This window comes from Saccostrea echinata, unplaced genomic scaffold (assembly GCF_033153115.1).
Source record: "Saccostrea echinata isolate AGI-Se365-2 ecotype Australia unplaced genomic scaffold, CSIRO_AGI_Sech_v1 ptg000022l, whole genome shotgun sequence".
Lineage (NCBI taxonomy): Eukaryota > Metazoa > Mollusca > Bivalvia > Ostreida > Ostreidae > Saccostrea > Saccostrea echinata.
In genome coordinates, this window is record NW_026889771.1 from 12987270 (window position 1) to 13001507 (window position 14238).

A 14238-nucleotide genomic window follows, 5' to 3' on the forward strand; every position below is an offset into this window, starting at 1 on the left:
TGTGATTGGGTAAAATCTAATCTTGAGGTCTTTTGACCAATCAAGAGAAAGATTACAATAATTAGATGAAAAATATGGCGACTTCCATTAGCAAACTGTCTGATAAAAACAATGAAGAGATTTTGCACCACATTGCGACACAGTTCTTTCAAATGGTTCCGATCAGACGAATTCAGTGGACAGTACGTACATTCTGAATGAAAATAGTCTCTAAAGTTTTGTTTATCTTCTGGCTAATATTGCATGGAGAATATTTAACAGGTCCAGGAAAATCACTATATTTAGCTATATAGCTTAATTTACCTATATAGCTTTATTTACCTATATAATATAGCTATATTTAGCTATTTTAGAATAAGTTTCTGTTTTATGAAAAGCAAACAAAAAGTCGCATGAAAATTATGGCTGATATTTTTTTAAAAAGGTTTGATAAAAACAACCAAGGGCATAGATAGTAAAAACATTGCCTCTTTTAAACACTTTTTAACCAAAAAATGCATCTCTATTGTTTGGATAGCTGTCCATTACTGGAAATGCGATGAGGCATGACTAAGTGTGATTACCTTGCATTGTGCTGAATTATTACCAATCAATTATCTTGTTGACCAAAACTGCTTTTCTTTGTTAAAGTAGCTGCTTATTCACAGATTAACTGTTATACATAGCCCCAAAACTTTTAGATATTTGATTGCAATTGCACAAAAGGAGAAACATTTTTAAAAGTGGGTTTTTGGTGAATTGTTTTCAGTTCATTTCAAAGTTGAAAACTAATACTGCCTCATTATGCGACTTTTTGTCTGCTTTTCATAAAACAGAAATTTACTCCGAAATAGCTAAATAAAGCTATATTATATAGATAAATAAAGCTATATAGGTAGATTTAGCTATATAGCTAAATATAGTGATTTTCCTAGACCTGTTTAATGGCAATATTTCAATTAATCATAGGGATGTCTGCTGTATGTTGTGATTTGGATATTACTTGAAGGGACTGAGTCGATATTTGATAAGAGTAATGTTATATAACATTGGTGATGGAAGACACAGGACTACCTTAGCGGTCACAATTCACTAAGCAATGCAGCAAAGTATTCTCATGTCTTCTACCTACCCTGATTGCATTAAATTAACAGGTAGCCTTTAGTTGACTGGTCCCCAGATCTGCCAGATCCGTGCGCTCATTGCATTATGACATAAGATTTACGTCACTCAACTGATTGGGGTTAGTTTTGCACATTTTTCGACTGGTTAGGGTTAGTCTTGTGCTCACCTGAAAGATTAGGGTTAGTCCTTGCACAAGTTTTCTTCTATTAGGGTTAGTCTCGCATCAATTCAAGAGATTAGGGTTAGTCCTCGCACATGGGTTAGTCTAGCATCCGCCCGTGAGATTTGGCTTAGTCCTCGCATACCATCCGAGAGATTAGGGTTAGTGTCTTGTTCTTTTAGATTAATTAGGAAATTTAGATGCATCTGTATTTTTTGTAAGATCTTAATTCAGCTTCAACAACATCTCGTTGATTTGTTTGCATGAAAAAAATGGCTAATAAGTACGAAAGAAACGGCACTAAGTATGCGCCGCATGCGCTTCTTTGACAATTATTTTTTGTCTTCTTTTCAATGAATAGGGGTGCAACGATACACCAACCTCACGATATGATACGTATCATGGTATTCAGTTCACGATACGATACGCATCACAATACATGACAAGGTAAAGAAGTCTTTCAAGTTTGTCATCATATTTTTTGAAACTTGACAGGGCTATATCAAATTTTCATATTTTTTGATAATTTAAATATCAATTTGTTAACTTTATTTGGATTGTTAGGTAGAACTTTGAGTTTTAACAATATTCTAAACCATTGAAGAACATTTACATGGAACTACGGTAGCCTGGATTCAAAGTTCAGATATGACTTATCTATAGAAGAGGGCCTTTCCTCATAATCTTTCCTTTTAAATTGGAATGAAAAAGGAAGACATTCATTCTTTTGTTCCTTTTATTTCCTAGAAAACCAGTAGTCATACAATCTGATTAAAATCAGATCCTCGATGCTCAGATTTTAATCAGATTGAGTAGTCATATTTCTCATGTTATCACGTTCTAGTCCACAAGTTGGAAATACAAGCATGCTGAGATACTGTGCATTACCATAGAATACTTTCAGATCTAAAGGTTTTTCACTTGTCTTAACATCTATAACTTTTAATCACATTAGAAATGGGATAATGTCCTTCACCCTGTTAAATCTTAGGTCTGTAAGATGCTGGAGATGAGTTTAATAGCCGTTACAGTGTTATCGTCGACCTCATGTTTTGGGCGGAAGCGATTTTGAAATTGTAAATAAGGAAACAAAACGGACGATTCGGATAATTCTGGACCGATTGAACCGAACCGTGATATCATATTAGCGAATTGTGAATTGAACCATGGAAAAATATACCGCGATACACTGTCAAATTATTGTTGCACTCTTATCAATGAATAAACAATATTTATTACTTTTTTTCAGAGAATGAGGTTAAAAACTTGGTTTAAAAACGAAGTTTTAAACTAAACTTTTAACTGTAGAATTCAATTTCGGGGTAAAAAAGGCTTAAAACCTCATACTTTTTATATTTTTCGATCGCTCATGCGATCTCATATATATTGAAGTCACCTATGGCGACACTATATTTTAGCACATTTTTCTGGGGACTGGTAAAGTCGTTCCAAATTAACTAAAACAAAATTAAAATGTTTTTTTTTTCAGGGAGAGTCTCTTTGCCCAGTCAGTATTGGAGTTGAGGAGCAACAAGCAGTGCTTGAAGCTACAGTTACCAGTCCTTTGTGTAACAAATACCCAACCTCTCTTAGCTATCGACGGGCATTTGTCAAGCATCTGATTCAGAAGGCAAGATTGTTTGCATGTCATCTTCAGAACAGTTACAGGACATGTATATTCGTTTTTGCTAGGAAGGTTTACTTATTACTGGATGCTTAAGCTAGCTGGGTCTTAAACTTACTGATAGTTATCAATCTCTAACCAGTCAGATGACTACATAATGAATTTACTATAACAATACATGAAACTAAGCCAAGTATTGTAGCCAAATTATCGCATTAGTACCAGGTAAAGAGACAATGTTGTAAGTGGTATTTAATGAATTACAATCAATATTTTAAATTAAACTACTCAGAAATGGGGTAAAATATTTTGTAAATATACACGTACAGTATATATAGCATCAATAATACCTTCATCAACAAAGTGGAAAGGTGCATAGTCTTTATATTGTCTATGTTTGTCTTTTATATTTTTGTTTACAAGATATTTTTTTCTCTGTTGAGAATGGATTTCAATAAAATATTTACCCGGTAGGTAAGAACACTGCCCTTAGCCAAGGAGGAATTTTGATTAGTACAAATTCTTTGGTTATTTTACATATTTAATTTGGATTTATCATAATATCTGCACCTTGAAGAAATTGTAAATTGCAGTTTGATAAAAAATTAAATTAGATATTTCACTATATATTTTTATCATATCAAATTGTATCACATTGTATCATATCGTACCATATTTTATCTTCATCATGTCATAAAGTAGAATTTAAATTTTAAAACTTTTTAGCTTGAAGACAGTGATGTGGAATTATGTGATGAGATTTATGAGGTCTACACAGATCTGCTTCAGGAAACAGATGTAGAGGACGACACTCTGTGTTACAAATCTTACTTTCTGGTGAGAGGGAATTTTTTTATCTCTATGCAGGAAAAATATTGTACCCTGTAATTCTTTTTTTTCCCCCAACAAATGCCTGTTTTCTTAACACCAGTGAGCTTCAGACCTGCAGCTTTTCTGCTACAACAAGATTCAGAATCTAGTAATCTGTAAAATAAAGCAATTTCATTCAATCAGTGCTTTATCAGTGCATTGTACTCATAGGCATGCTAAAAAAGATAAAATTATGATTAAAATAAGGGCTTTTCATATTTTTCATGTAAGGAATAATAATTTGATCTATTTTTTTTTCTAAATTTTGTTGATTCAGTGTGTCTTCAAAACTATTGTATAATAAACTACATGAATGTGTCATGTGGTTAATTTACAGGCACTAGCTGATATATGCTTGAAGATTTGTTCTGTGATAATATTATTAGCTGACCTTTGTCCTTAGCAGGGTATTTTGCTATATGTCTGTGTTATTCTTGTTAATGTGTGTATTGTTTATATTTAAAGCCCAATAAAGAAATAGTGAACCTTCAGGAGTCAGTGCACATCATCTCACAAGGCACCACTGGCCTCAGTACATGGCAGGTATGGAGGAATTCAAGACTTAAGTCATTCAAGAATCTCTAATAAAAATTTATTTGTTCCTCCTTGTTTCATTTTATTGTAAGTAAAAAAAAAAAAAAATTAAAACGGGGTTTTCCTTGAGAAATGTGAGTTTATTGGATTTGTTAAAGATTTAAATGAATCTTAGATATGTCAGTCCACCAGGAGTGTCATATGCCTTTAGCTCTGTTTAAAAAATGTTTAAAAATTCAAGGACTGTTTATCTTTTAAAAGGTGTCATTAGGTTTGAAACATTAAACTTGATCTGTAGCTGTTGCCCAGATGTTGTAGAATACAGTAAAACATGGTTATGGTGAACACGCTTATAATGCGTTCACACTTACGGCAAAGTGATTGCCATTCTCCGTGGTTTTATGGTATGTCACTTGTCAGCTTCTGAAAAAAGTTTGGTCAGAACCTCTAACTTCATAATCATTTATTACAATTCAATTTTTATGACATATTTGAATTAAACAATGCAAATTATACACTATACTATTCAATTTAAAAACTGCTCACAAAATTGTAAAGAAACAAGATTTATGGTGGGACTATTTCTTGTGGTGGAAGGATATTCAGAAGAAAATTCTTCAAATCTACACATTTGTTTGATTAAATATCTTGTAACTTTAGCCCTACATATTCTTACTCGGAAAATGCTTTCTGTTATCGGGATGTAATATGCATTGATTTTTGCCTGAAAGTAGCATATATTTTGACCAATATCTCAAGATTTACATGTACATCACTGACCCCAACTTTTTCTTAGATTTTTTTGAACTATGTGATACTTCCAACAGATCGGCATTAAAGTAATAAAAAGCTTGATACAAGAAAATATTTTATTGTCCATTAAGATTTTCAATAACCCAAATATGATATTTTTTAGTGCAGAAAGGTCACCCAATAATTCACACACATTAATTTGCAGGATTTTTTCAATTGTAAATATTATTCAAACTATTTTACATAAAATTAGATTTATATTTATTGCCATGATTACATTTGGTAAAATATAATTAAAGTTAAAATTAATCTGAAAGATACAATTTAAGTGCAAAAAGGTCAAGTTAATTGTACTTTTGCTCAGTAAGATGCACACTGACCCCCAAATTTCTCTGCAATTTTGAGTCATGCTATATGAGTAGTTATCTAAAATATACTTCTCAAAAAATCCTTCATGTAACTCATGTCACAAGTGACATACCTTAAAATGGTTTGTGAACTGAACGGATATAACAGACTACATTTATAACGAATCAAAATTGTTGGTCCCTGGCACTTTGCTATAAGTATGTTTTACTGTAACTGAGAGATGGGCATAGGTACTACATTGACTACACTTACAATGATCGTGAGACAAGGGGCAAATAAATGCACAATGTTTTATCTGAGAGCATGGTAGGTCTAAATGAAAAAAAAATGTTTTGGATATCAAAGTTGTCTCTGGAATTCATTTTTAAGACCAGACCCACCAATTTGTTTCTACAGGGGGGCAAAATTGCTAACACACCCAATTTTGTAGGGTTGCACCCGATTTTTTGGCCCACAACTTGATTATTTTTTATGACATTGCGAGTCATGCCTATCACCCGGTTTTCACCAAACAACCTAAAAATTAAATTAGTTCGCACACATAATTTCCAGTTAGCAACATAAGTTTGGATTTATGTAAACAATGCCAATAGCAATGGTACAGTATGTACAGGTAAATTATCAGTGCAGGTGTTAAAAATTATCTGGGGGTTGTTTTGACAAATCAAAGTTTGAAGTCATTATAAAATGACTTCTGATAGAATGAGATTGTTATCAGGGCCAGCAGGAACAACAACAACAAAAAGAAAATAACAATTTTTATCAAAGAATCTTGGAAAACAACTTTCATTGGATGAAATAAAGTGATCGAAGATAGTTTGAGGTTTACTGTACGTTATATGTTAATTGCACTTGTTTATAAGGTCTGGAGATAACCAATATCTTAAAAACAAAGATTTGACATACAGTCAAACCTGGTGGGACCGAGAAAAAAACTTCGAGATATCGGAGATAAAATACTTAAAGAATAAGTGGTTGGTATACTCCCAGATCACTTTGACATATCCATGGTATTCAAGATATCAGTGTTCAAGATACCGAAGTTCAGAAATTGTTCAAACTTCCCCTTTTTCTTACAACAGCAATGCAGATTCTAAAAGGGCTTTCAGTATTTAAAAAATAAAATACACACTTAATTCAGGTCAATACTAAACAATGAGACCATGCAAATTTATCATGTAAATTTTATCAATGAATTTAGAAGGTGTTGTGAATGTCGTTATGCATTATGACCATATATGTTACTTTCCAAAGATCAAGGGTCATGATCGATTCTTTTTTTTTACATGTTGGAAGTTGGCAACTCTGACCGGATGGGGTGGGGGGAATTGGATAACACATGTACTATGGTTATACTTCTGTTTATGTATTTTGCAGGCTTAATTCTCTTCATTTGGCAGAATGGTCTTTTGAACATGAATCTCTCCTTAAAAATAAGTAAGTTTTGAGCTTTAATTATATTTTTTAATCTTTTGAGTAGTTTCCAGTGTTGAATATGAGTATTTTTTCCTGTTTTAATAATGTGGTAGTGTAATATACATGACATTTTACCTGCTTGGACTAGTGGGTTAACCCTTTAACTCAATTGGTAGAGCAACAGACTGGCATGCCATAGGTTCCGGGTTCAAATCCATTCAGAGGCAAAAACTGTTACAATGAGATGACCTATTTACAGATTTATTGACACTTTATTTTTTTTTAAAAGGAGTAAAAAGCAATGTGTATAGTTTCTTTTTCCCTCTTCAGAAATGTGCTTGAACTTGGCAGTGGACTTGGTTTTCTAGGAATAGCCTTGTGTAAACAGTGTAAAATGAATTCCTTTACGTTTAGTGACTTCCATCCACAAGTTTTGTTCCTCCTCATGAAAAACATTGAAATCAATTTCCTCAATGAGCAATATTCCCTGGAATGTTCACCACAACTTTTAGAAAATTGCGAGTCTAAAGACAGGAAAATGTTGAAAAAGATCAAAAAACAAATAAGTGTAACCAAAGAACCAGCTGCAATAGAAGATAGCTGTGAAATAATGCAGATCAGTTACAGTTCCATGGTGTCCTCAGTAGAAACTGTTGAAACAGATGAACAGGAAGTTGGTTCAGAACAGGAAGAGGAAGTGAGTAACAGTAACGAGCAGCTTCTCTCCTCAAACTCTCATTGGAAACCATTGAATGATTCCAATGTGTATGTTTTGAAGCACAGTGAGACAGTCAGACTGATGAAGTTTAACTGGGAGTTTTGCAATGAGAAAGATTTGTCTGAGGTTCGACCAGATGTTTTAGTTGCAGCAGGTAGGAAAGACAACTCTTGGCTTGCTTATCAGATATCACTTTCAAATTAAGATTTTGCTTGTTAAGGAAACTACCGGTAAAACAAGATTTCACAGTGGTAATTTTTTGTAAAATAGTAGGTCTGGAAAAGTTCATGGATGAGTTCATGCATTGGACCCGCATTAGTGTTTGAGTCAAAAGACAATTTTCTTCATATTTCAACCACTTTATATATTTTAACATCAAGCCTCAAAAGAACTTTCTCATTTTTATAATGAATTTGACTGTATTTCAGATGTGGTTTATGATAAATCAATCATTCCTTTCCTGGTGCAGGTATTGTACCAATTCTTGTCTGGTGCATTTGGGTCCTGGCCTGTGGCATACATTGCATCCACAGTTAGGAATGAAGATACAAGGGATCATTTCCTTGTGGCTCTTGGTAAGGATTAATACATTAAGTGATATGTGCCAATGACATATAGGGCTGGGACGATATATCGAGATATCAATAATATCGATTCTGTATGAGGAAGATAAGCCTATCGATTATGATATGTATAAAGAAATATCAAAATATCGCAAAAAAAAAATTCTGACTCATGTTTTTCTTTGTGTACTAAACATTTTGGGTTTAATATATAAGATAAATATGCTGAATATAAATATAAATATGAAATACATAATAATTAACACCACTTGTGTAAAATAATTTTGTTTTACAACAGATATACTTCTTTGAATAAATTATTTTAATTTGTGAAGGAGTGTTTTGTTCATTTCAATACAAAAAAAAATTATTTAATAACCAATTAAACATATCGTGATACATATTGTATCGTTGTTCAAATATCATGATATGTTTCAATACAGAAAAAGTTGTATCGTCCCAGCCCTAATGACATATAGATTTCACTCTGAATGATTATACATGTAATAAATGATAAATCGGATGAAATATTCAAGCTTCACAGGGATTGAAAGGTAAATTTTCTGTTTTCTTTTTTTTTGTCGGAAAACATTAAGCATTTTATAAATTTTATAAGCACAACTCTGATTATAAGGTTTCTTTCTATCAATCTCTATGTACATCTACATGTGTGTGTTTGTTGAATATGGTCGAAGTAAACTTACCTGTAACTAGAGAGAAAAAAAGCATTGATACCTGCTTTTATTTCAGAGTATTTGCTCTAAACTTGTTTATCTAATTTTAATAGGTGGTAAAGGACTTCGGTATGAAATTATGGATCCACCAACAGAAAAAATATTCCTTTATGATGACATCATTCCAATTGAGATATTGCGTGTATGGCATCCCAGTAACAAGACATTAAAGAGTTAAATTTCAATTATTCACAAAATTTCTTATGCTTTTGTATTAAATGTAAGTTGTGCTTAAGAATATAAGCTTGCAAAACTTAATAAATAAGAATTAGAATCAAACACACAAGAAAAGCAAATATGTTTTGTAAATATTACTTTGTGAATTAAATGAGATATAAATTGTATGTTATACATGTATATATATATATTTAAAAAAAAAAAACTACCAGGTACATAATGGCATTCTTAAAAGGGTTATAGCTTACAAAATGATTTTCATATTATTTGTGCCAAAAATAAGTTAAAACCAACTTTTAATTGTATTTTTGAAATGTCTAGTCAGTAGTCATATCATTTTCAAATGTTGCATTGAATTGATAAATTTATACTTATAGTACAATTTTTTTTATGTGTACTTGCACATACTGTATGTGTACTTAAAAAAGCGGGCTTAATATTTTAGCGGCTTTGGTGCAGACAACAATGCGCTAATTCATGAATACCGCTAAGAAATCATTTATAAATACAATATGTGGCACGGTCATGTAAGCGCTAATTCATGATTTCGCCAACAACTCTATACCCAGTGATTGCGCTAAATGTTGAATACATCAATTTATGTACACATACAGTATGTATTGTAATTTTTTAAAAACAAAATTATTGACTTTTTTTTTTACATGATGCATGTATGTTTTTACAGTCATACATGTATTTTTGTGACTAGTATTTTGTTTTGGATTCGTATTGCAACTATAGCATTAATGGAATACAATTCAGTTATTTATTTGTTTTTGTTCATTTATTGTACAAGAACAGATCTGTGCCATATGAAAAATCTGCACATTTTCATTATTTCTTGTATGGTTTTATAGGAAGATTTATATTATTTTTATATAATATTTTATATAAAACATAATTTATGTTGGTCTTGTAAAAGAATTGAATTACTAATACCTTAAGTTTCATAATTATGGTAAAAAATAGCAGGAAATTTGAACAAATGCTTACCTTTGATCTTTCTTGTTGCTTAGGATTTTTATATGACTCATTCCTAAACATTCTTGCTCAATTTTTACCTTGGTTAAAAAATACAAGTGTTTCTGCAGCTAATCAATGATATGGGTTTGGATAAATTATGTAAATTTTATATACATTTTTTCTGTGTTCATATTTTGTCTTCATATTTATTTTTTATATATTTCTTGTTAATTTATGGCAGTTTTTTGATGTTATATTGAGTACAAAAATTTGTAATCATTTGTATAATTGTAATTGACTTTATTTAATAAATTAACCCCATGTCTTTTAATTGTTGACAGTTATATTTGAAAGCTTATAAATCTTGAATACCAATGTTCAAATGTTGCAGTTTTAATTATTTATCAAAGGCTGTAGTGAAGGGCATTTACTACATATTCGTTTTATCTTTCTTCTAAATAATCTTTTGTTATATATCAATATGAAAAATTGAAAGAATAAAAAAAAAATGATTTATAAGTTAAAAAAAAGATTATTTATATTTATCATTTCATAAAATGTCGGGTTTGGTATTCCAAAAAATTTCCCGCCAGATGTTTATGTAATTTCGTGCAGCATCATGGATTCATGAAAATGTCCTCATTGGCGGTGCTGAATATCAATTATTTTACACAGCTTGTTGGGTCATTATTTTGTTTAAAAGGTATACAAAATAGAATTCAGTACATAACTTTTTTTCGATTGATGGGTTTTGGCACGTGCATTTTCCAGGAAAGTTTCCTGAGAGTGGGAGTGCTCAATTATTACACAGTCCTCCGTTATGCAGTTATTTGTAGTTTGATAGACATAATGTTTGTCACTCCAACTCGCAAGTCTTACCAATTTTTTTTCCAGGGATTCCAATTTCATTAAAAGATGGAACGACTTTCGCTTCCACATTTACAAGAGTTATTTCCCCTTGCGGGGTAAATCGGGGGTCATCCGGCATAAGGCACTGTTTTCTAATTCTCTATCCAGAGTTATCGTTCTCTCTAACATTACCAACTTAATGGGAAATGTCATACAATGACGTCTGTATGTATATGTACTTTTTGTTTTTTACCCCATACTATGAGAATACAGGAATGTTCGAAATGTTCTGAAAGCGTTTGAAGGTTGAAAATATTTACAGGTAAGTTACAAATAAAATAGTGAGAAAAATGAGTGTTACGTTGAAAATGGGAGATAACTCTTAAGAATGTGAAATTAGTCTTCTATCAGAGACCTAAAAAGGTCTCTAGTTCAATCTCGTCAGCAGAAAAACAGTATAGGGCATCACAGCAGGGCTCGACATTAAGTAAACATTTGTCCACTTGTCTGGTACCAGTGAAAATTTTTCACAGACAAGATGGGCACTTGTCTGATTGAACCAGTGATTTTGGGGGGGGGGGGAGAATTATTTTAGGCTGAAAATGAAAATGTCAACTTTTTATTGAAAGTATGAAATCAAAAGCATGCAGTGCGTAAATAGTTAACTTTTTCACAGACAAGATGGGCACTTGTCCAATTGGACCAGTAATTTTTTTTCTGTGAAGAATTATTTTAGGTTGAAAATGAAAATGTCAACTTTTTATTGAAAGTTTGAAATCAAAAGCATGCAGTGTGTAAATAGTTAACTTCAATCCTGATCATTATAAGTAATAATGATCCTGGTCATCAAACTTGATGGTGATCAAAGTTACTATGGAGGCAGTACGTTTGATTTTAGTTTAATATATGAATCTAACAAATTTTGGATTTTTAGTATTGGGTATCGAAAGAAGACAAGGGTAATACAAAGGATTAGAGAAAGAAGGTAAATAAACATTTGATGCATTTCTTTTTGTTGCTATTTTACTATTCATTTATAATTATTATATAATATTTTATATATAGCATTTACCAATACTTAGGACAGGATAGAGCTTATTTAGTTTCTAAATTTCCAATATATGTCAGAAACTCGTAAACAGAATTGGTGAATGTATTATAGACTCTATTTTAATTCACAATATTTTTCAAGTTGTTAAATAGTTCTTTTTTGAAATATTTTCGGACAAGTAAAGTTATGTTCGGAGAAGTTAATTTCACAGTCACTTGTCTAAATGAACAAGTAAGAAAAATGGGTAATGCAGAGCCCTGCACAGTTCCCAAAATTTTCAGGTCAGGTATATCCAGGAATTTTCAATTTGGGTTTGGGGTTTTTGGTTCAATTGTTGACATTATATTTTAAGCTTAAATATCATGAAAGAAACTTTTTAAAAAACAAAAAAACGTTATTTGTTATGAAAACAAAATTCACTTTTGAAAATGACATTGGAGGTTGTCAGTAAGGTCTATTAGGCCTACTATTTAGTGACAAAATAGCCAATCTTGTTTTGATAATTTTTCTGCTTTGTCATGGATTTCAGTTATATTTAACTCACTGCGATCCTAAGTCCACACTTTTTATTTCGATGCCATTCTTTTTGTAAACAGATTCATTTTTACAAACTAGACTTGAAGAAAAAAAACTTCAATTTGAATTGAGGTTTTCTGTTATTTTGGGGAACCGTGACAGCCCTAATTGTAAATTATATATCATTCAGAGGAAAAACAATTTTTTTTATATATGTTATTTGCCAGTAAATTAAAAAAGCAAGCATAATATTCATGTCATGATGTGTACAGTCATATATGGTAAACGTATATATTCAGACAACACAAAACCTCAAGTAAAAATACATATACATGTATACATTCATTTTTGATGTAATTTTTAATGTGCAGATAAATTTTTGCTCTAAAAATTGAACACTGTCATAAATAATTGATTTCTATTTACAGTCAAACCTTATCTCCAACTCCATGGGACTGGGGCCCCAGAGATATCCAAGAGTTAGAGAAAGTAATTAAGCTAGGTTAAAAAACATTGGGAGGGACTTCCAACTCACAGGTGTGGTATCTATGGTGTCCTATATATTGATGTTTGAGATACCGAAGTTGAACTCGGTATTCAGGAACAGAGGGGTTTTTTTTTGGTTACATTAAGAGTCTTCCAATCTAGGCAGATTTCACCAGATTTCTCAAAGGTTATGTTACTATAAATAATCATATATACAATAGTACATTTATTTAATATTCTGATGAAAAAAAAATTTCATTCATTACAGTATGTATGAAGTATTGAACCTGATACCACTATGTTTCAAATCAAAATCAATGAAATGTAATTAATTGTAAAAATAGAAATGGGGGATTGTATAGAACAATAATAATGCACAGGAAATTAAACATTAATGTTGTAAGTTTGTTTGAAATGCCCGGGTCTACGTGTAAGTCGGTAATGGTTTTTATTCAGTATTTGGAGACATGACACAAAAGCAGTGATGAACATGAGGTATTTTAGGTAATGTAAAATGGACCAAGAATAAAGTACATGTATTCAAGCTCAATATCATATGAATAGATAGTTTTTACAAAAGTAATATTTCATGTGGGCTTTTCTCGTGTGAATTTATACATTCATAACTATAGTTGTTGAAATGTTAGAGAATCAAGTCTTTAAATATTGATAATTTGTGTTAAATCCTATCATAAATACATATTATTTATAGCTCATAGACATGCAATAATTATTCCAATTTGGCATACGCATTAAATTTGCAATACAATGTGTATACACTCAAAATTTATAAAGAAATAAAGTTGAAAATAAATATTGTAAAATACAAGTATGAGACAATTATTTTAAAATTCCTTAAGGAATCAAGTGTCTACAAATATATTTTCCTCGATATTTTTTTTGACTTCATCAACAGAATCTTCCAGGTATTTGATGTGCTGTGTTTTTTTTTTTCAGGTATTTGATGTGCTGTTGATGAATTTGGAGACCCAATATATTCGATGTTGAAGTTTGTTGGTAAAGAGAGATGAAATTGATTAGAAGGGGTAAAAATAAAAACAGTAAACATGTTGCATGAATTCAACATTCACTTAATTGTTTACTTTCTAAAGTTATCTGAGATGAACCCCTTCAGAATTGATTAAATTGATTTTTAACTTGAGGTCAAGATGAAACTTGAAGGTGTTCTGATTACCAGACATATAGTGAATAGTTAAGTAGTGGAATTGAAAATAATATTTCAGTTTAAATTTTTGGTAAATGTTTGATTTAAACTTTCAGCGTAGATCTTGGAAGTTTGAATACACCTGGAATACACAGGGATTCTATCGATAGATGTGATAATCTTACA

General features: G+C 31.3%; 2 protein-coding genes across 2 annotated transcripts in view; one reads left to right on the forward strand and one right to left on the reverse strand.

The window, feature by feature from the left end:
- LOC133190446 (charged multivesicular body protein 5-like) overlaps positions 1-14238 on the reverse strand; it is a 445151-nt gene that overhangs the window by 12150 nt on the left and 418763 nt on the right. The gene's annotated exons all lie outside the window — the stretch shown is intronic.
- LOC133190938 (protein-lysine N-methyltransferase EEF2KMT-like) lies at positions 70-9172 on the forward strand. The gene is made up of 8 exons (XM_061326619.1): positions 70-182; positions 2754-2894; positions 3615-3725; positions 4224-4297; positions 6792-6851; positions 7161-7702; positions 7977-8123; positions 8899-9172. The coding sequence occupies exons 1-8, from the start codon at positions 75-77 to the stop codon at positions 9021-9023; spliced, it is 1308 nt and encodes a 435-aa protein (XP_061182603.1). The 5' UTR covers positions 70-74; the 3' UTR covers positions 9024-9172.

What these genes read in the sequence shown, in the direction of transcription:
- LOC133190938 (XM_061326619.1), top strand. Translation starts at nt 75, where the DNA reads ATGGCGACTTCCATTAGCAAACTGTCTGATAAAAACAATGAAGAGATT. An exon ending in TCAAGCATCTGATTCAGAAG is followed by an intron (nt 2,895 to 3,614) that starts GCAAGATTGTTT and finishes AAAACTTTTTAG; the next exon opens with CTTGAAGACAGTGATGTGGA. An exon ending in AGATGTTTTAGTTGCAGCAG is followed by an intron (nt 7,703 to 7,976) that starts GTAGGAAAGACA and finishes ACTGTATTTCAG; the next exon opens with ATGTGGTTTATGATAAATCA.